The sequence below is a fragment of the Myotis yumanensis genome, unplaced genomic scaffold (assembly GCF_028538775.1).
Source record: "Myotis yumanensis isolate MYYU_CA2020_CCGP unplaced genomic scaffold, mMyoYum1.0.hap1 SCAF_10, whole genome shotgun sequence".
Classification (NCBI taxonomy): Eukaryota; Metazoa; Chordata; class Mammalia; order Chiroptera; family Vespertilionidae; genus Myotis; species Myotis yumanensis.
This window is the reverse complement of record NW_027223761.1, coordinates 83,807,066-83,828,943: the sequence shown is the minus strand read 5'-3', so window position 1 is coordinate 83,828,943 and position 21,878 is coordinate 83,807,066. Positions and strand designations below refer to the sequence as shown.

At 62.4% G+C, this 21,878-nt stretch overlaps 1 protein-coding gene across 1 annotated transcript in view; it reads left to right on the top strand.

Annotated features, from left to right (window-relative positions):
• Positions 1 to 414: 414 nt before the first annotated feature.
• Positions 415 to 21,878, top strand: part of NECTIN1 (nectin cell adhesion molecule 1) — a 62,150-nt gene continuing 40,686 nt past the window's right edge. The window contains exon 1 of the mRNA XM_070426241.1: positions 415 to 1,257. Coding sequence (XP_070282342.1) covers positions 1,179 to 1,257 — 79 coding nt within the window. The 5' untranslated portion in view covers positions 415 to 1,178. The remainder of the gene's footprint in view (positions 1,258 to 21,878) is intronic.

Below are 21,878 nucleotides of genomic sequence, written 5' to 3'. Positions count from 1 at the left end.
GCAGGTCCCGCCAGGCGGCCTCTCCATTGGGCGTCAGGGCAGTGCCAGGGCTCTGGCCCTGGGTTCCAGTCCCAAAGAGCCGCCACGCTCTGCCCTGTGCCCTGGGCAAGTCGCCTTACCCTTCGGGGCCGTTGTCTCCCCAGCTGTAAAGCGGGGCCAGGCTTGGGCCGGGCCTGGGGGAGCCCGTTCCGCCGGGACTGGAATAGACCCAGTTTTCCGCGGCCGCCACCCCGCACCGCCCCGGCTAACCCCACCCCGCGGCACAGCGCTTCCCCGACGCCAGCCGCCAGGGGTCACTGCCCGCCTTTCCCGCGGCTGAGCCGGGCCCCCGCCCTCTCCCGGGCTGCAGGCGGCGGAAGGGGCATCTCCGGAGCCAGTGGGCCCGAGCGGGACCCCGGCCCCCGCTGGGATCCGCCTCTGCCCGCAGCCGGAAGGTGGGAGCAGCGGCGCGGAGGCCGGCGCGGCGCCGGGAGGGTTAACGCTAACCCCTCCCCCCTGACATCACGGCCGAGCGGGGAGAGGCCGGCGCCGGCGAGGAAAGAAAGAGCGAGAGGAGGCGCGCGGCTCCCTCGGCGCCCGGGCAGCGCCACATTGTGCGGATCGCGGCCGGCGGAGCGCGCACCTGGCTGGCTGTCGGCGCGCAGATCGCCCCCCCCCACCCCCCCGAGCCGCCCGGGCATCCGGCCGCCTCGCCGCGCGCCCACCGCCTGGGCCTGAGCCCCCGCACGCCCACCGCCGCCTGGGCCCACGCCCCACCACCACAGGCCCTAAGGACGCCGGCCCTGGACGCCTGCACGCTGGAGCCGAGCGGGAGGGCGTGAGCGCGCCGGGCCCGGAACCCGGGCAGCGGAGCAGCAGGGCAGCCGCGCCGTGCCGCGCCGGGGGTGGGTCCCTTCTCCTGAGCTCAGCGTGGAGGGAGAGGGCGGGACCGGCGCGGGGCGGAGAGCGAGGAGAGGGGCATGACTGGTGCTATTGGCGGCGGGCATCTGCCGAGCCTCTGAGCTGCCGGCGGCCGAGGCCTGGATTGCGCCGCGCCGAGCGCTCCCCGCGCGCCCGCCCCCGGCCACCGCCGCGGCGGACCTGGATCCTCGGAGCGCGCCGGCTGGCCCTGATCGCCTTCGTCTTCCGGCCGGTTTCTGGGGCGAGGAGCGCTCTCCTCGCCGGACCTCCGGGCCCCGATGGCTCCGCGAGGGCTTTCGGACGAGGCTGGACGCTGGTGGGGACTCGCTCTCGGCTTGGCCGCCTTCTTCCTCCCAGGTGAGCGCTGCCTTTTTATTATTAATTTTTCCCCATTCAATGCCTGGATGGCGGGTGCGTCTGGGTTGTAGGGAGTGAAAGGAACCAGGAAAGTTGGGTCAGGGTTTAGGGACGGGGAGGGCAGAGGGGGCGCGGCGGGGTGGACGGGGAGGCCGGGCAGCCTGTCCCGCAGGGCGCTGGTGGGATGCAAATGTGTGCAGCTAGAGAGCGCTCAGTCCGCCCAGTTTTCCACAAAAATAATATGTAATCGCGTCCTATTTATTAATACCCGGCTCTCAGCTGGGGAGGCCGTTTGGAAACACTGCTTGTTACATAAATGCAAAATAGCCGCCGTAATCGCCTCTCCGCATGGAGACCCAGCCCCGCGGAGGAGGCGTCCGTCTGTCTGTCCCCCCGCTGGTGGGCCGCAAGCTGGGGGGCGACAGGGGGCTCCCTCTCTTTGTCGGGCTCCTTTGCCTGGCTGTGCCGGTCACTCCGGCGCCTCCCGCACCGCGTCGCGCCACGGCGAGCGCGTGGAGCCGCGACTGCGGCACCGACACCGGCCCCCACCTGCGGCCCCTCTCCCGGCCACGGCGGGGCTGCGCTTCCCCTCCAGGTTCCGCTCCCAGTTTGGGGGGCTCTCCCGGGGGGGGCGCCTCGGCTTCGTGCCGGCCAGGTGGCCGCGTGACCCACTTTCCCAGGGGTGCCCTTCCTCGAAGTGCGGGCGGGCGGGCGGCCGACGAGTTCACCGGAAGCTCGCCCGGGGTGGCCGGCGGCGCCCCGCCGACGGGGAGGACGGGGGCGGAGGCCGGGACTCGCCTGGGCGCTCAGTGCCGGGAATGGACTGGAAAATGCGTTTAGGAGGCTAATCCCACCGAGTCCGCGCGCCTGGATTTAACCCTTCGCGTCCCTGGGGAAGCCGCGCGCCTCCCGGGGTGGCTGGGACTCCCGCGCCGGGGGGTGGGGGTTCCTCGGGAGGAACCCGGAGACCCCCCGCTGTGGCTGGATGGGCGTTGGGGGCAGGGGGCGGGTTTGGCCGGGGCACGTGGCCGTGGCCTTAGGCTGGCAGAATGAGGGTCGGAGTAGCGATCAGCTCCCCGGGGGGAGAATTGAGATCGCGGGCGCCGCTGGCCGCCACCGAGGCGAGATTCCCGAGGGGCAGGTGGTTTCCGGGGCCCAGCCTGGCCGCCGACCTCGGGCCTGGGGTACCCTCCGGGAAGGCAGGAACCCGCGCCTTTCCTGTCTGTGCCTCGTCCGCCGCCTGCTCCCTGCCCGAGCCTCACAACCTCGGGGAGTGGCCAGTGGCACCTAAAGCGCTTTGTGGAGGCCGGTGCCCCACTCCTGGGCCTGTGGGTGCTCCCTGCTAGATGGGGGAGGGGAGATTCCTGGACGTATAGGTAGGTGTTTCTGCCCATTCAGGGGCTTGATGGAGCCCCCATCTCCCCCCTCCCTTGGAGGGAATGAGGGTCTTTTCTCATACTGAGCCTCCTTGGGGAGCAGCCAGGAAATTCCCCGACCCTGGGAACCCTTCCCCCCATATCGCCCACCCGAGCCCAGCCAGAGGAGACCCCTGGGGCGCCAGTGGGTCTGGCACACTAGGGGTACCCTAACCTTGGGTCCCCTAAGGGGAGGGGGAACCAGGCACCCCCTGCTCCCCTCCTGTGGTTATGTCTTCCCCCAGACTTGGGGTGCCTAGTGAGTAATTCCTGCTTTGGGGGCTTGGAGGCCTGCCCTGCTGCTACACCCAACTCAGGAAGGAGGAGCAGAGAGGGGACAGTGTCACGGGTTCGAGCATGGACACCCCCACACACACCAAAAATCCAGATGGAGGGGTGGGATACAGAGAAGGAACCGGGGCCAGAAGAGCGCTTACTGAGCTCACGGGCTCCGGGCCTGGTTGTCATTGTATGGCTATGAAGTGCCTGGGCTCAGCCTCTCCTCACCCGTGCCTGGGCCCTGGCCCCTGGGAAGGGGTGTGGATGTGCAGGGCCCTCCTGACACTTGGACTGAGGCCCGCAGGTCCAGACCTTGCCCCCTCTGCCCACTCCACCACGCCCAGCCCTTCCTGACTGCCTGCTGCTGCTTCTCTCAGGGACTCAGCAGCCCAGCCCGGGTCTTTTCTGGGGTCTCCTGAGCCTGGAGGGGTGAGGAGAGGAGCCTCCCAGGGGGAGGGGCTCAGGGTGCGGCGGGTGGAGGGCTGGCCCCTGACTTCAAAACATCCCCGGTCTGGCCACTGGAGTGTCAACACAGAAGGACATTTCCAACGGCCCGACTTTGCCGGGTGGGGGTGGAGTCCCACCGGCTGAGGACAGTCTCCCTACAGGAGAGCCAGCGGGCTCCACCCAAGAGGGACCCGAGAGGCTGGAGGAGGCAGAGAACCCGCCTTAGGAGCAGGTGCAGCGTTGGTGTCCCACCTGTACCACACCCTCCCTAATTGGCTTCCCCAAACCTTTTGTCTGGAAGGAAAACACTGCCAGGTGTCATGCATACCCTCAGAAGGCCTTCTGGCCACAGCCTGCCCCTTCTCCGAAGCTGGGCAGAGCTCACTGTCCTGGGGGCTCCTTTGAAACGTGGGGTGTCAGGGTGTTGGCTCACTTTCCTCTCCCCATTTTTCAGAGCTGCACGCGGTCACTATCTGACCCCGGTGTGTGCCAGCAGGCTGGTCCCACAGCCAGCACCCTGTGTGATGGCCAAGGCAGGGGGCCCGGCTGGTCCCACAGCCAGCACCCTGTGTGATGGCCAAGTCAGGGGGCCCGGCTGGTCCCACAGGCCAGCACCCTGTGTGATGGCCAAGGCAGGGGGCCTGGCTGGTCCCACAGCCAGCACCCTGTGTGATGGCCAAGGCAGGGGGCTGGGCCGGGGGCCGAGGGTGAACCCCAGCTGCTGTGTCTGTGATACTGCCATTGCTTATCAGCTGACTAATGTTCATTGTTCATCACAAACAAAAAACACCCAAGGGAGGTGTGAATGTCCCTTCGATTTTTCCTGAGCGTGACTTTCCTGGTTAGTCTGGTAAATTGAACATCTCCTCCCTGGGAGAGGGGCATCTGTAGGTTTACCTGCTCTGATATTTTTTTAACTTGGATGTTAGTGTGTACCAGGCTAGAATGCATGGTAGCCACCTGCGGGGTGTAGTTGTAATGTTTCCATACGGTCTCACCACCAGTGTAGAGTGGGCAGAGTGTAGGCTTTGTATACTTGTGTACTCTGTATATCTTGTATACTTGTGTACTCTGTATATCTTGTATACTTGTGTACACTGTATATCTTGTATACTTGTATACTCTGTATATCTTGTATACTTGTATACTCTGTATATCTTGTATACTTATGTACACTGTATATCTTGTATACTTGTGTACTCTGTATATCTTGTATACTTGTGTACTCTGTATATTTTGTATACTTGTATACTTTGTATACTTGTGTTGGTTATCCACATTCCCTGCGTGGCCGTGGGGCCTGGGACAGGAGGTGTATGCGCTACTGTCTGTGGGTCGCCATGCGACTAGGGTCACACGTCAAGTATATATCCTCATAGAACAGGTTGCCTCTCTTCCCACCGAGGGTTCGGTGAGTGACTCTGAGCCTCAGTGGTGATGTCTGTGTTTGCGTCGGGGTCAGCGAGGGTGACCCTGGGAGGAGAGAGGGATGTGCCTGAGCAGCTCCTTCCCCCGACGGGCTGCCAGGTCCTGAAGGGGCAAGAGGCCTGGACAGGCTTCCTTCCTGTGCTCTGCCCTTGGCTGTGACAGGGCCTGCATCCCCGCGGGAGGTGCTTCCCTGGGAAGGCTGTCTTCTCTCCTCAGCCTCTGAAGACTGACTCACTGGGCTGGCTCGCCCGGCTCTCGGACCCGCGTGGTGGGGAGGGGCCTCAGAGACAGGTTTTCAGCTACTAACTTAGCGCCTTTGCTTCCTGCACGGATATTGGGGAGAGGCGTCCTCGGAGGGGAAAGGTGGCGCACACTGGGCGTCTGAGAAGGGGGGTGCATGTAGGCGTTGGTGCCCCCTGACCAGCCCTGCAGACCGTCAGTGTGTCCAGCACGTGCCTGAGGCAGCAGACGGTGGCGGCCCCTGTGGGAAAGGGACGTGGGAGGAGGGCTGTCCTGGAGCCCAGCGCCCTGTCTGAAGTTCAGCTGCAACTGTTTCCCGTCATGGTGCCCACCCTCTCCCGAGACCAGGCTGCAGGGCAGCAGCAGATGTGCTGGTGGGGGCAGGAGGTAATGTGAGAGCTGAGCAGGGATCATCTTGCAGGGAAATGCCCTGAGCTGAAGAGAGCACCCGGGCCCAGTAACTCTGTCAGCTCGGGATACTGTTGTGCTGTTTGGAGTTGGGAGATGGCAAAAGGGGAGAAATGGGAGAAAACACGTCTTACCCAACATCAAACCCTGAGCCATTCCACAAGGAAGCAGGAACTCAGTGCGACAGGGAGACCCGAGAGACTTCCCGACAGCACAGCAGGCAGGAGGCTCTCCAGGGAAACGGGTACTCCCACGGTTTATCCTGGAGCAGGGGTGGGAGCAGTGGGTATGTATTCTCAGGGGCTTGCGGCGTCTGTGTCCTCCATAGCCATCCAGGGCAGAGCAGCAGTGGCCCGAGGCCCTCGTCCAAAGGGAGCCGCAAGTAGCTCTGTTCCCCTCCCTGCGATCTGGAGATTCCCCCATGTGGCTGCCTGGCACCGTGAGACAGCAAAGGGGGCCCGGCGCACTGGATTTGAATCCCAGCTCTGCCAATTGCTAGCTGAGTGGACTTGGTTAAGTCACTTTGTAGACCTCAGTATTCCCATCTGTAAAATGGGTTTCCGTTAATGCCGATTTCAAAAGAGGCCTGTGGAGACTAGAACAACAGTAATGTATGAAACGTGCGTAGCACAGCACCAGGCATGCGATGAGTGTAGTGAGAGTGGTGGCTGCTCCTGTTCCCGCCTTTCCTCTGAGTGTCCCGATCCCCTCTGCTGCGGGCAGTTGGGCAGTGCCAACTCTGCACGACCTGGAGAAAGAGCAACTCGCTGCCTCCCACTGCCAACTCCCTTCCCTCTCTCCAACCAGGAGCTGCTTTGAGCAGTGAGCCCCAGCCCCCTGCCCCACCTGGAGTTATGGTAGAGCTGCAGCCAGGTGGCTGGTACTGCATGGGCATTGGGTGCTGTGCAGCCTTTGTTCTGTACCCCCAAAGGCTCTCAGCACCCACCTCTCCCAGGCTGCGGCCTGCTGGGCACCGCTGACCATCTGGAGTGCTCGCCGTGGCAGCAGCCGGGGCTGGCAGGGGGGCCTGGGACCAGCCCCTGCCTCCCCTCAAAGGTCCCCATTTTGGGGAAGGGCGGGCCACAGGACCCCTCTCCAGCTGGTGCCATCTCATTCAGTGAGAAGGTGCAGCCAGGAGGTAAGGCTCCTCCCGGGCACCCCTCTCGCTGAGAAGGCCTCTCTGTGCCTGTGGCAGATGGACGCTTTCGCCATAACAAACCTTCCGTGCGTTCACCTCCCGTTTCAGCCGAGCCCCTGGGTGGCCCTGAGCGAGAGGCATTAGTCGTTCTCCCATTTCCCGGGGGAGGAAGGTGAGGCCGCGGCAGTCATTTGCTATCGTCTCACACCGTGCGGTGCGGTCCAGATCCTGCAGCCGAGGGAACGGGAGGGCTGAGTGGACAGACACCTCTGAGGAGGCGGGCCCTGCGGGGTGCAGCGTGCTCAGTGACATGCCACTTGCTCCGCCAGCCACCCCCCCCCCCAACACACACACACACACACACACACACACACACACGCCGGAGCATGGCAGCTCCTGGGGGAACAAGGGGTCAGTTGAGGACATGGTTGGGGGGGACCCAGCCAGAGTGACTGTGGGGCCCACATCCCAGGCTCGCAGAATACAAGCCGTCCAACGACAGAGGGGGGGCCAAGGGGAGGGTGTCCCCCGGGATCCAGCCTGAGACAAAGACAGGGCCCCTGAAGTGTGGGCACAGAGTCCAGGGCATGGCACGCCCAGGCCAGGTGTGGGCCTGGTACTGGGCAGAGACCAGTAGAACAGTGCTCAGAAAGCACGGATGTGGGGGGGCGCGCGGGGAGGAGGGGAGAGGAGAAAGATGTGGCAGGTGGAGTCAGCGCCCTCTCCTGCCCGCCCCCATCCATTCTATGCAGACCCCAGTTTTATTCCCAGTTTATGAGGAGTCTCATTACCGAGCCACAGACCATAAAAGCTGCCCTGCCACTCGGCCCGGCTCTCATTAGAGGACGTTAGTTCCGCTGGCTGGTGGCTGGTGGCTCCGCTGGGACGCAGCTGCAGGCACAGCCGGGCGGCAGAGCAGGCTAGTGGCCACGGGCACAAGAGTGTCCCGTTGGGAGTGTGATCGATGGACTTAAATGGAGTCCCGCCCCCTCCTCGCTCCTGGAATTGGAGCTTCCAGACCTAGAAGCCCGGGCTCCTCTGTCCACTCGGAGCCTCAGTTCTGCTCCTGCCTGAGGCGACCAGGACACGCTCTGCAGGCCCGGTCCTGGGAGTCTGCCTTCTCTGGAAGGAGCCAGCCCAGAAGCTCGGAGGAGAGTCCTGGGTGTGGGAGCCAGCACCCCGCCCACGCCCGCCGGCCTGGAGGCCCTGGGGCAGCCCTAACGGAGAGGCGGAACCTGCCAGCCTCGCCGTGGCCTCCATCTTGGCCTCTTTCTGTGCAGAAGCGGGTAGGGACCTGGGACCTCCCGGGGCAGCGTCTTCCCTCCCCCATAGATGCGGTCTCACCAGCTGGGAGCCTTGGCAGGGCCTCCTGGTCCCACGCCCTCCCCAGGCATAGAGACGCCCACATCACTGTGAGGGACCTCGGGTTCCAGCTCAGGGTTCCTCCTACCAAAGGCAAAACTGTTCTTCTCAGTGGGTCCTACACCTCCTCCCGCCTGCGTCCTCCCCGCCCCACTTTAGCTGTCTTCCCCTGCGATCCCACATGCCTGCTGGCCACCAGAACACCACCCGGCTCACAGGTGTCGCCATGAGAAAGTGAGGCAAGAGCCCTGGCCAGTATGGCTCGGTGGATAGAGCGTCGGCCCACGGACCAAAGGGTCCCAGGTTCAATTCTGGTCAAGGGCATGTACCTCGGTTGCAGGCTCCTCCTGGCCCAGACGCCAGGTCAGGATGAGACGGGAGGCAACCAATTGATGTGTCTCTCACTCGGTCTCTCCCTTCCTTCTGCTCTCCCTAGAAATCAATAGAAAAATATCCTCGGGTGAGGAATGACCAGAAAAAAGTGAGGCAAGAGCATAGCACCGCTGGCCCTCTGAGGCCTTGTCTCCAGAGGAGCGTGAGCGCCGTCTCCAATGACTGGCTCATGGTGCGCCGGGCGACTTGGTCTGTCCCTGAGGTCACACCGCCCAGCCCCCAGCTTGGCGCCAAGGGAGTCAGCAGAGACGGGAGCGCCAATCTGCAGCCCCGAGGCTGGCCCTGCCCAGGAGAGGGGGGCCAGGGGCCTGTACTGGCCCCCCGCGAGGCCGTGGTCTGGAGAGGAGCCCATGTGGGCTGGCGAGGCTGCCTTCAGGAACCCCATTCTCTGACCAGCACCCTCCCTCACTCCTCGGGCCTGTGGGCAGCTGCTGTGAGCGGCCAGGACAAAGGAGGTCGACAAGGGGCCTCCGAACCCAGCCTGGCTGCCCCGTGAGGCTCCCGCTGCGGGAGTGGGGGGTGCTGGCAGCAGCGGCCGGGCTCACTGCTCCGACCCCTGGCTCTCGGGCCGCTCTGCCCACACTGCTGCTGGGGTGCACTCACCTCTCCTGCCTTCGCCGCCATGGCCAGGCCCACGGGCCAGCCCTGCGCCCCTGCTCCCGCCTCAGCGCCTGTGCACACACGCCTCCCCGCAGCACCCCGCCCCCCTGCTTCTCACATCTAGGTACTGAGGTCAAAGCCGCCCGCCCGCCCGCCCGCCCGCCCGCCCGGTGTGAAGCCCTGTGAACGGCTGGGGATGAGCCTCTCCTCCCAGAGCCACAGCACCAGGGCCAGTAGTTCTGCGGCTGGCGGCAGAGTTCGCTGGGCCTGGGCTGACTTCCCCATGAGGCGGCTCCCGACAGGGCCGTGTCCTCAGGCCCGACGAGGGTCGGCCTGTCCTGGGCTGGGAGTGCGTGCTAGGTGGCTGCGTGGTTGCTTGTTTGGACAGTTGGTGATTATAATAAGAGCAAACTTATCCGCGTGGCTCAGTGGCTGAGCATCAACCTAGGGAACAGGAAGTCACGGTTGTCAGGGCATGTGCCGGGGTTGCAGGCTCGATCCCCAGTGAGGAGCTTGCTAGAGGCAGCCAATCAATGATTCTCTCTCATCATCAATGTTTCTCTCTCTCTCTCTCTCCCTCTCCCTTCCTCTCTGAAGTCAATAAAAAATACTTTATTTTTTAAAGAATAGAAAACTTTTATCAAGAGTTCTTGGTCACTCAACAACTTTTTTCATTTCCCTAACCACTCCCATGGAAAGTACTCCTGTGCTCCCCCTTTTTGCAATGGAAAAGCCAGGGAACCCCAACTCTCTCCCCGCAGAGGGTAGGCTAACGCGCCGGGTCAGTGTGGAGCCAGGAGACCCTGGGCTACGCTGCCCCTCTCCCGCGTGGGTGGGCGGTGGGCGGACAGCTCCCTAAGCCTGAAGCACACCAGACCTTGCCTCCAGGAGGCTGCCCGCTGTGTAGCCGCCCCATGTAGCCCCTTATCTCTGACCCGCCTGCCCCTCTGACGCTGCAGACAGCCTGTGCAGCCCGGGCCTGGGGAGCTGTCTGCTGCTCATCAGTCTCAGCGCTCATTCCTGTGGCTGCGATGCCTCCCAAGCACTGAAAGCGCGTCCTCCGCCACTGGCTCGCCCTTCCAGGGCCCTGTGCCTGGGAGCATTGCTGTGGCTGTGCTGGAGGAAAGTGTCCTGATATTATCACTTTCGCCCCCCCCCCCCCCAGCCTTCGGGCATCACTGGTCCTCCCACCTCTGCGCGGGGAGACTGGGGGGGAGGGCTGTAAATAGCCTGTCTGGCCCCAGCAGGCGTTCCAGCTGTCCCAGACCCCAGAGGGGCACACGGCAGCCACGTGCACTGTGCCAGGCTATCCTAAGCTTGGAAGGTTTCGGTCTCTCCTGTCCTCACCCCAATCCCAAACGACAGCAAGGAGGAGTCCTCGCTGGGGATGGGGCAGGGACAGGACTCGGCGTTCGCCTGTGCCACTGCTTTGGTCTTAGAAGGAAAGGACCGGAGCTGCCTCTGCCCAGGTGGGTTCCGGCCAGGGGGCTGGGCCGGGCGGCACCGCACACAGCTGAGCCCAGGACCTGTCCCAGGAGCAGAACGATCAAAGCCCGCGCCGTGTCATGGCCGAGCACAAGCGTGGACTTGGAGGGCCCTGCAGGTCACCCTGTGGGCTCAGGCCTCACCAGCTCCAGCTTCATTAGGAGGGAAGCTCGGGGCACACAGTCATCTGATATGTTTGGAAGCGGAGAGGCGTTCCTCCCGGATTAGCCACGCTCCATCCGCCGGAGTCTCAGTGCAGCGCAGCCAGGGCGCTCCTGGGATGGAGTGTCCCCGCCCCTGAGCTGCGTGGAAGGAGGGCGCACGGCCCACCCGAACCCCCTAAACCTAAGGACCGCCTTGGTGTCACAGAGGGGCCACTTTGCCCAGAGCTTCGGGGGGAGGGGCGCTGGAGTGGGGTCACTTCCACACCCTCGCTCTGCCTGGCCTCCTCTGAGGGTTTGAGTCGATGGGGAGGCTGCTGCCGCATTTCTGGTTAAACATTGGGGCGGAGGCAGGGAGGCTTCTCCCCGCGCCAGGCGGCCCTGATGGTGGTGATTGCCTCTCCCCCCACCCCCTGTGCTGATCTCTTTGGCCTGTATTGCTGCATCTCTCAGAATGATGGATGGCCCCGCCCCCTCCGCCGCTAGCCTGCTACCAAGCCACCTTCCCAGACATAGGCCTGTGTTTATGACACCCAGAGAGTGACAGTATCCTGGGCCTAGCCCACATTGATGGATGGGGTCCTGCTCCCCAGGCCCTGCCAGGCTCTGCCCCTCCCACCCTTGTCACCTCCCAAGACTCAGATAATGGCCTGGGGCTGGGGCGGGGGGGGGGGGGGGGGTCAGTGCTGCAGGCGGTGGTGAGGGAGTAGGGCAGGCACCTACCTCTCAGTGCTGCTTTGGGGGAAGCTGGGAGGTCTGTGCCCCCTTCCCACCAGGGAGCTGGGGCAGGGAGACAGTGCCGTGGGGCGGGGGGCAGCTTCCCCGGAGGCCAGCCCCCCTCCCTCTCTCCCCTCAGCACTTCATTTCTCACCCGGTGTGCAGCATGTGCGGTCAGGATCATCGGTGTTGGCGCGTTTCTTACCGTGTTTGTATGTGCTTTGTGTGAGCGAGGTTTATGGTTTATGTGTGTGCGCGTGAGGGCTGTGCTGTGCGTGCACGGGGCCACGGGCGAGGCAGGGATTGAAAGCGATGCTGCCTGAGGCAGCGGCACGGCCGGCGGGCAGCAGTGAGAGGACGGAGGTCAGTGCTGGGCAATCGTTCAGTCTGTAAGACCACAGACAACTGGTGTGACTTTCCCCCAGAAAATGGACTGCACGTGCCGTGGTCTCCGCCTTTTATTATTAACACGCGCCTGTGTGTGTCCGTGTCTTATCGCTGCTAAAGGTGAATGCCTCCGCTGTAAACTGGGGATGCGATCACTGGAGGCTTCAAAGAAGGGGATTGGGCCGCTGATGGCCCGGCGCCTGTGTGAGCCGGTCTGCACACCGCTGGCTCCGCTGGGCCTGAGCCGGGCCTGCGGCTGGAGAGGAGCTGGTTCCCTGGGGCTGCGGGCAGTTCCTGACCCGGCCCCCTCGGCGGGCTCCTGGGACATCTCCAGGGGGTCAGCTCAGGAAGGTCCATCGGGGCTCAGCCCACGGAGAACACCCAGTGCCCAGAGGGTCACCTGGGAAGTGCTGGTGGTCCCCTGGAGCCTCCCGGGCTCCCCTGTAAAGGGAGTGGCAGCAAGGAAGCCCAGGCCCAGGATGGCGGCCGCCCTACGTGCCTGGTGCCCGCCCCTGTGGGAAGCCCCTGGCGTGGGAGGAGCTTTCCCTCCTGGCCTGGCACTGAGGGGTGCCCCAGCCCTCGGGCCTCACCCACAGCAGGCCACACCTGAGGGTGCCACCTCTCGGTGCCCAGAGGGCAGAGGCCTGGCTGGGAGGTGGAGTGGGGGGGCCTCGGCCGGAGAGCGCCTCCCTGCCCAGAGGGGAAGGTGAGTCAGAATCCTGGGGTCTCAAAATCGGCAGGGGGGTCAAAGCATGTGACACCCACTCACTTCTTAAACCCGCCCCCACTCCCTCCTGGTGGCTTGGCCATCCAGCCTCTGCTCCGTTCCCCCCGGTGAGGGAGGACTCGCCACCCCATGGGAGCCGTCCAGTCTGACTGCCCCCATTGAAGTCTGCGCCCCTGAAGCTGCAGCCCAGCGCCCTTGTCCATGCCCTTGGACTTGTGTGAGCACAGCGGTTCACACAGGACGGCCTTCCGTCGTTCGGAGATGGCCCCTGGCTCCCAGGGGCTCCCTCCCATTAGCTCCTTCAACCAAGTCTGGCGCTGGCCCATCTCAGGGCTCCCTTCAGAAGCAGATTTAGATCCCGCCTCAGCGGGGCTGCTGCAGCCTGGGCTGCCCAGGACTCCCCACCCCCAACAGCGCCCAAGGGTCCAGGAGCAGAGCAGGCGCTGCCTCCCACGTTCCCACCTCCATCTTCCCCTCCCAACCCTGCTGTGCTTTGGATTAACAGCAAATTGCAGTGAAAGATCCATTTACGTCCAGTGGGAATGAGGATTAAGCTGGTGTGGGGAAGGAGGGGCCTGAGGGAGGGAGCACATTGAAAAGATTCAGGCCCGGCCGCATGGCCCAGTGGTTGAGCGTCAACCTATGAACCAGGTCACAGTTCGACTCCCGGTCAGGGCACAGGCCCGGGTTGTGGGCTCCATCCCCCGTGTGGGACCTGCAGGAGGCAGCTGATCTATGATTCTCTCTCATCATTGATGTTTCTCTCTCTCCCCCTCCCTTCCTCTCTGAAATCAATAAAAATATTTTTAAAAAGAGAGAGATTCAGGGTCCAGGGCAGACAGGGGGCAGTGGTGTGGGGCCTGGAACGGGGTTCCTGGAAGCCCTGCGCAGCCCCGAGATTCTCTAGGCTGGCTGTGCCCCCGCGAGGACAGTGGGGGCCAGCCGGGTGGGTGTGGGCCCCTGGTGGGAGGTCCTATGTGGGTGACCTGGCAGCCTTTCGTTGCCCCTCGGTGCTTCGAGACATGCGGTGGCTGTGGCACGTCCCAGCACCGGGCGAGGGAGCCCAGCACCGGGCGAGGGAGCCCAGGCACTGCTGTCTGATGCTGGTGGGGCCCGAGCCCGCCCCGAGGCTCGCATCGCTGCCCTGGCACTGGTCACTCCCTCCCGGGCAGACCCCGCGACTGCTTTGCATCTTTCGTGAGCTGTGCTAAGCCAGGGGTAAAGGAGCCGTCCCCGGGAGAGGCTGGACTTCTTTGATCCTAAAAGTAACCCAGAAGTCTCCTTCCTGAACCCCAAAGAGGAGATTACTCAGGATCTGCGCCCCCATGTGCCCTCACCTGCTCAGCTCCAGCCCCAAAGCCCAGGAGGCGTGGCTTGGAGCCCCTTCTCCAATGCCCAAGCTTGTTGCTCCTTACCCCCTTCCCTGGCAGGGAACTGGGGGCGGGGGGGGGGGGGGGGCAGCAGGGTGGCACACATCCATGCTTCCTCCAGGTACCCCACCTCCACTTGCCAAACCCTGAGGCTGAGCAGGGAGAGATGGGAGCTGGGGGAGGTCCCTCAGGCCGAACAATCCCTGTCACCCCAGGCTCCTGACACTGAGGCCAAGGGCTGGGAGTGCTGGGAGTGCTGGGAGTCGGGGTTGATATTTCAGAAAAGGGGAGGGGAGGGGAGGGGAGGAGAGAGGGAACGGATGGCACTGGAGATGAAGAGCAAGGCCAGGCGGGATCGTCTGCAGGAGGCAGCGGGCCTGGGAGATGGGGGTGAGGGGTCCAGAGGTGCTTGGATTCCAGTGATGAAAGATGAAGCCAGGAATTAGGCACTCAAGTCCAAGGGTCTAGCTGGTTAATAATTAGTATCTGGTTAATCAATCATTGGTGTTTTCCCCTCAATTTTTTCTCTCCCACCCTGGAGATGCTTCTAGGCTCTTCCCCAGCCTCTGATAAGGAGGCCCCTTCCTCCCCTGCCCTGGGCCCCCTCCCCCTCCACCTGGTTTCTGGCCTCCAGAGCCAGCCTGGGTTTAATCTCCGAGAGAGTAGAGACCTGCTCTCACTGGCCCGCCACAGGCTCTTTGGGGCCCCTAGATACTTCCTGCTGGGAGGGCAGCCCCAGGACCACCCCGAGGGAGCCTCTGGCTTCTCCCCTTGGCAGTGCCAACAGGCCACTAACTCACTGCCTGGCCAGACGGGCCTGGGTAATTCCTTCCTGACCCTTCAGCTGAGGTCAGGCAGGCAACAGATGGTCTTTGAGCTGGTGGGGGCGGGGGAGGGGTGGGCACCTGAAGACCAGGTAACTCCTTGCATCAAAGCAGAATTGGAGCCGGCTGGTATGGCTCAGTGGTTGACCATTGACCTATGAACCAGGAGGTCACGGTTCAATTCCCAGTCAGGGCACGTGCCTGGGTTGCTGGCTTGACCCCAGTGTGGGGCCTGCAGGAGGCAGCCGATCCATGTTTCTCTTTCATCATGGATGTTTCTCTCTCTCCCTCTCCCTCCCTCTCTGAAATAATAATAAAAACAAACCCTTTTTAAAGCAGAATTGGAGGTTTAGGGTGAGGAGGAGAGAGGCCAGGTGTCCTGAGGGCCGCCCTTTGGGTCATGTGTCACCAGCGGAGCTTGTCCGGGTCTCGCGCCTCCTCGGGTCCCTAGTGCAGCCCCATCCCCATGGCTGTGGTTCTTTCTGGAGCCGTTTTTTGTCAGGTCCAGGCGGGGGGTGGGGCAGAGAAAGGGCAAAAGGAAAAGGAGGCTGGAGTGAGGGAGGGCACCGGGACCCACTCCTGCCTCCCAATCCTCTGCACGAGGAGCTGGGGCTGAGCCCCCCTCAAACCGGGGTCCCCTGTCCCCTGGGGAGGCCCAGGGTGGGAGGGAGACACTGCCCTCCCCAGGGGAGTGACCTTGACACAGACCTGGGAGCTGAGTGGGAGCGGCTGGCGTGGCAGCCCGAGGGCGGGCGGATGTGGGCACACGTGGGAGGAGGCTGGCATCTCCCGGTGGCCCGTGTGGCCACGGAGGGACCGGGAGGGCTGTGGGAGGATTGGGGACTTAAGGGAACAGCCCCCCAATCTGTTCTGTCCAATCCCAGCCAGACCTGCACCCAAGGCCAGCTTCTCTCCCGCCCGCTGGGTACGGCCACCTTGTGCCCAGTGTGCCACCCAGCGCGCCTCGTCCTTTTCCCTGGTGGGCGCTTCCCTCGGTGCTCGGAGCCCGGTGCTGCCGTCCCGGGGGCTGCACGCCTCCTCCTTTTCCCTTGTGTCTGACTTGTTATCAGTTGTTTTTTTTTTAAATATATTTTTATTGACTTCAGAGAGGGAGGGAGAGAGAGAGAAGCATCAATGGTGAGAGAGAATCACTGATCGGCTGCCTCCTGCACGCCCCCCACTGGGGGTCAAGCCCACAACCCAGGCCTGTGGCCTGGCGGGAGACCACCCCTGCGGGCTGTTAGCAGTTTTTACTGGACCCTCCCCAGTCCCACCGCCACCCACTCTGCGGCGTCTGGAGCCCCTCCCTCCTGTGTGGCCTGCGCGTGGCCCTGCACACCCAACCCCGGAGCAAGTGCAGCAGCCGTGCCCCTGCTCCAGTCCCGCTCGCTCAAGTGCAGACCCAGAATCTAGGCCAGGGTGTCTCACCACCAGCCAGACTGTGCCATCTGGGCGGGTCATTCTCTGCGGGTGGGCTGACCTGGGCATTGGAGGAAGTTAGTGGCATGTGTGGCCAATAGCATCCTTTCCCCTCCCCCACTGGGCGCCACTAAAAATCGTCTTTATGAGCGTTGGCCTGCGGACCAAAGGGTGCCGGGTTCGATTCCAGTCAAGGGCACATACCTCGGTTGCAGGCTCCTCCCAGGCCTGGGCCCTGGCCGGGGCGCGTGCAGGAAGCAACCAATAGGTGTGTCTCTCTCACATTGATGTTTCTCTCTATCTTTTTCTCTCTCTTCCACTCTCCCTAAAAATCAGTGGAAAAATATCCTCAGGTGAGAATCAAAAAGAAAATTGTTTTTATGCATGGCTGAGTGTCGGGGAGGGGGGCAGCATAACCCCACTTGGGAACCACTAGACCCTATGCTGTCACTGTGCCCAGACCCTATTTTTCCAAAAATACCTCCCACAACTTGACTTGGCCACATTAGGTTCCAGCCAGAGTTAGCTGTTCCCATCTCCTCCATGCCGGCCCTGGGCCTGGCTCCTGCCGGCTGAGCCCAGACCCCAGCACACCCGCCTGTGAATACCTAGTTCCTACGTAGCTCCCTCCCCCAAGGCCCCCGTGTCTCCTGGGACTATGCTGTCTGGTACTTTCTCCCCTCCCTTCACCCTTTGAAAGAGGGGACTCAACCTCAAAATGTCTGCAGGCTCTCGCTCGGTGCTGTACACAGTAGGTGCTCCATAAGTGCACAGTAGACGGTGGGAGCTGGCCGGCTTCCCCTCCTCAGCCCCAGTAAGTTCTGAGGTTCCCTTTGCACACCTGTGTTCTTGGCACTTGGTTTAACCCCTGGAGCCAAGATGGGAAAACATCTGCTGACGCCTCCTTCCCAACACCTCCCAGTGCTGTTTGCAGCAAACAGAAGCCTCTTTTCCCACTGAGTCGGCAGTTACCGTGCACCCCCTGCGCCCCGAGCCTCTGGGGCCAGGACGCTGTGGCCGCAGGAGATGCTGTGCGTGGGTGTGTGGCTTTTTACTTTTAATATATTTTTATTGATCTCAGAGAGGAAGAGAGAGGGAAAGAGGGCTAGAAACACCAATGATGAGAATCATTGATCAGCTGCCTCCTGCACGCCCCCTACTGGGGATCGACCCCACAACCCAGGCATGTCCCTGATCAGGAATCGAACCATGACCTCCTGGTTCATAGGTCGACGCCCGACCACTGAGCCACGCCGGCCAGCGGATGTGTGGCTTTGCAGGCAGGGGTCTTCGGTGACATTCCTATGTGTGGGTGTCTGTGTTGGATCAGGAATGAAGCTGTTTCCACCAGCTGCTCTGCACCCCACGCCCCCCTGGCTGAGACCGGGCTGGTCCCTCCTCCACACCTTCCTGCCAGGCCCGCGCTCTCCCCGTCCCTGTGCTTGGCGGGCCTGCTTTGCTACCTGGCAAATGTCTGCTCAGCCTTCAAGGCCCTTCCTTGTCTCTCTCATCTTTCCCCCAAATTCACCATTTCCTCCAGCACTGTCTCTAATGAGTGACTTTAGTGAACCCTCTGCGCAGGCTCCCATGTGTTTCTGTGCATGTAAACACGCACATACTTCTACATACAGTGCTGTGTGCCACGTGTGCATGGATGTGCACGCATGCATGCAGGTGTCTGTTCCCGTGTTTCTGCAGATCTTTCCGTGGGCCCCCAATGCTGCCCTTTCTCGGTGGCCCCAACCTCCAGCCCGTGCCTGCACCGGTGAGAACTGAAGAGGTGGCGGTCGGGTGACGGGTGGTAACTAACCCCCCACACACAGCTGAGACTCCTGCCCTCCCAGGATCTCCTCTGGCCAAGCCCTGGTCTGCGGGGAGTGACCGGAGGCCTCCTGTGCCCTGCGCCCTCGGTGGGCTGGGTGGGTGGGGGTGCTGGTGGGCAGTCCTCTGTGGCCTGGTCACATCACACTCCCTTCCGATCCATCTCTGCCCTGATTAATTGGAATTTGGCTAGTGGAGACCATCTGTTCTCTTCCAGCCTGTTTCCATGACAACCAAGTGGCTTGAGACTGAGGTTTGTGGTGAGCAAATTGGCCTGGGGGATGCTGGGAAAAATCAGCCAAGTCCCTCCCTCAAACTGCTCTGTCTGCCTCCCCTTCTCCTCTCTGCCCTGCCCCTCCTGCTAAGCCAGGGAGTCCGGGGTCCCTCTGTCCCACCCCTCCCAGCCCTGCTCTCTCCCAGGCTCCTCGGGCTTCCCACACACGATTCCTCCCCCTCCATTCATAGCTCTTACCACCTCGCAGACCGGGGTGCGAGCCCTGCCCTCTGCCCGCACCCACGGCTGGAGGGAACCCGGGACATGCAAGCCTGTGGTTTGTGCCTAGACTTTTTAAAAAATATATTTTTATTGATTCCAGAGAGGAAGGGAGAGGAAGAGAGAGATAGAAACATCAATGATGAGAGACAATCATGGATCAGCTGCCTCCTACACGCCCCACACTGAGGATTGAGCCCGCAACCCGGGCATGTGCCCTTGACCAGAATCGAACCTGGGACCCTTCATTCCGCAGGCCATGCTCTAGCCCAGGGGTGGGCAAACTTTTTGACTCGAGGGCCACAATGGGTTTAAACTGGACCGGAGGGCCGGAACAAAAACATGGATGGAGTGTTTGTGTGAACTAATATAAATTCAAAGTAAACATCATTACATAAAAGGGTACAGTCTTTTTTTTTTTAGTTTTATTCATTTCAAACGGGCCGGATCCAGCCCGCGGGCCGTAGTTTGCCCACGGCTGCTCTAGCCGCTGAGCCACACCGGCTAAGGCTGTGCCTAGACTTTTGAGCTCAGCCACCCGCCTCCCAACCACATCCTCACCGCATCCCGCAGCTCAGAACCTCCTTCGCAGGGAGCTCTCTCGCTCACACCACTTTACAGATGTCAGAAATTTTAACCCACTGTGATGGCCGATGCATTGTCCCTCCCCAGCCTGTGCGCAGGGACCCCGTCCCCACAGCCGTGCAGGTGACAGGCTTGGAGCGTGGGGTCCCCTGCTCCTCCCCTGGGCCTGAGTGCTCCCTCACAGCCCCACACGAGGCACTTCGGTGGCCACTGGCACGAGAGATGGGGCGATCCCGGGCCCCCACTTTGGCACGCTCCCTCGGAAAGGCCTGGACGCGGGTGTGAACGGCTGTTTCTCCCATTTCCAGGCAGCTCTCTCTGTGGAGCTAATCCGCCCTCATTTCCCGTCCGTGGCAAGGCCTCTTCTGTGGCTGCTGCGAGTCTTTAAACCCCCGGGGTCTCACTCTGTCTCGGGCACAATGTGCCACCACAGCCCTTACCCACGGGGCGGAGGGAGCTGCCCTGCGGGAGCCCAGGGTCTGCGTCCATCCCAGGCGGGGCAGCCTCGGACCTCAGTGGTCATTGCTCAGAGCAGCCCTGCTGAGCAGGGGACCGTGTGGGGAGTGCTTGCTTCCATGGGGGCGTTCGGCCCCCCCCGTCAGCCCTACTTCATGTGCCTCTTTTTTTCTCTATTGAGACACAATTCACATAACAGTCACCCTTTGAAAGTGTATGGTCAGCCCTGGCCGGTGTTGCTCAGTGGATAGAGCATCGGCCCACGACTGAAGGGTCCCGGGTTCCATTCCGGTCAAGGGCACATACCTTGGTGGTAGGCTCTATCCCCAGCAGGAGGCAACCAATTGATGTGTCTCTCTCACATTGATGTTTCTTTCTCTCTCTCTCTCTCTCTCTCTCCCTCCCCACCCCCCTCCCTCCCACTCTCTCTAAAAATCAATGGAAAAATATCCTCGGGTGAAGATTAACAACAACAAATAAAAATAAAATCATACAGTGTACAGGGAGTGGGTGTTAGTGTGTCCACAGGCCGTGCAGCCACACCACTTCCTAACACGGCACTTCATCGCCCAGAGGAAACCGGTGCCTGTGTGCCGCCACTCCCCATGTCTTTCTCCCCCAGCCCGGTGGCCAGGCATCTGCCCGTGTCTGGGCCTGTCAGGCATTTCACATCCGTGCACTCAGCCTCCTGGGCTCTGTGGCGGGCCTCTCCCCGAGCATCCCGGTTCCTCTCGCCAGATCTTGGTCCTCGGAAAGGCCAGCGGCTTCTGGCCCCCATGGGGGAGGTGCCGCCCCGACACAGCCCTCCGCAGGCTGTGCCGCCTCCAGGCCCTCTCCCTCTGCACCAGGTCGCCAAGGCGTAGTCCCATCCGTGCTTTTTAAAAACACTCCAGGAGGTCAGGGTTCGAGTCCCGGTCGAGGGTACAAGTTGCGGCTCCATCCCCAGTGTAGGGCGTGCAGGAGACAGTCGATCCATGATTGTCTCTCATCATTGGTGTTTCTATCTCTCTCTCCCTCTCCCTTCCTCTCTGAAATCAATTTAAAAAACTATACAAAATTTTATTTAAAAAGTAAAAGTGAAAATACTCTTCCTTCTCCCGGCTCCCTCTTCTCCCTCAGGGACGCCGCTCGCTCTGAGGACCCGGCCACCCCTCTCCGGAACTCCTGTCGCTTTGGGCTCAGACTTTAAGAAACAACCAAACCCAGCACTGACCACTCAGCAGTGACATGTTTCACAGCTGGGCCCCCGCCAGGCGGGGTTTCTAGAGAAAAAGGAAGCCGTACGTTTTCTGTTCCTCTGCCTCCTGCCCTCTCGTCACCTCCCACACGCAATGAGCAGCGTCGGGCACGGGGCATGCGCTCAGCCAGCGGTCGGTGAGCCCAGCCAGTGGGTGCCACCCGGGCAATGCAACCTGGAGAGGCCTGGAGACAGCAGCCTGGCACGGTGGGCGGGGGGGCGGGGGGGGGAGGAGGGTGAGGGGGCTGGGCTGGGAGCTGCCCGTGGATGCGCAGAGCTGAGAAACGTTGAGAGGATGGTTCCCTCAGTCAGCCTTGCTCAGTGCCCGGAGGTCCCCAGCCTGAGGGAGGGGTTGGAAGGTTTGGCAAGGGAGCAGCAGGGGTCAGAGCAGAACATGGGAAGGCAGCAGAAGCGAGAGTGAGGGTGACCCTTAGCCAGAAAGGGGAGTCGCGGGCACAGATGATGACACTGCCCAGAGCAGGCTAGGGCCGCACCGGGACATCCCGGGGAGCGGGCCAGCCTGGGAGAGGGGAGGACCACAGAGGAGCAGGCGGGGGTGCAGGGGCCCCCGGCCCGGGGCTCTAGGCCCTGGAAGGGGGCGGCCTTTCCTGCATCTGATGAGACTTCCCCATCTTTCCCGAGGGCCTGGACTGCCTCACCACCAGCCCACACGGTCAGGGCCCTGCTGTCCTTGCAGGTGGAACCAACCAGAAGGCAAATGATGGCTTCTACAGCCTCTCATACCGCACCACCCGGGGGACCAGGGCCCGGCCCCACTGGCTTTGTGGCTCCGCCTCGGCCCCGTGTCCCCGCGCACACGTGTGGAGCAGCTGAGTGTGAACTCGGCGACACCTGCCCGCGGGGCTGGTGAGGCTGAGTGGGATGGGCCGCGCGTGCCCGGGACGGGGTGCCATCGTGGGGAGCCGAGGCTGGGCCTCTGGCGTGAAGGAATCCCCAGGCCCTTCTCTTCTTATTTCTTCTCATTTCCAAGGATTAGAATCCCTGCGGGGACAGTTCCACGCTGTTTATTTGAAATAAGCTTGAAAGCAATTGGTACTGATTTTGGGGGGCAGGGGACAAATGCAGCCCCGCTCTCACCCCAGGTGCAGTGTGCAGAGGGAGATGCAGGGTGCCTGGCTGGGCGCCTTCGCGGGCACCCGAGGGCCTGCAGCAGAGGGGGCTCCTCCCTCTTCTGGCGGGCGAGGGGCTGGGAGGGTGCTGCGAGGGTC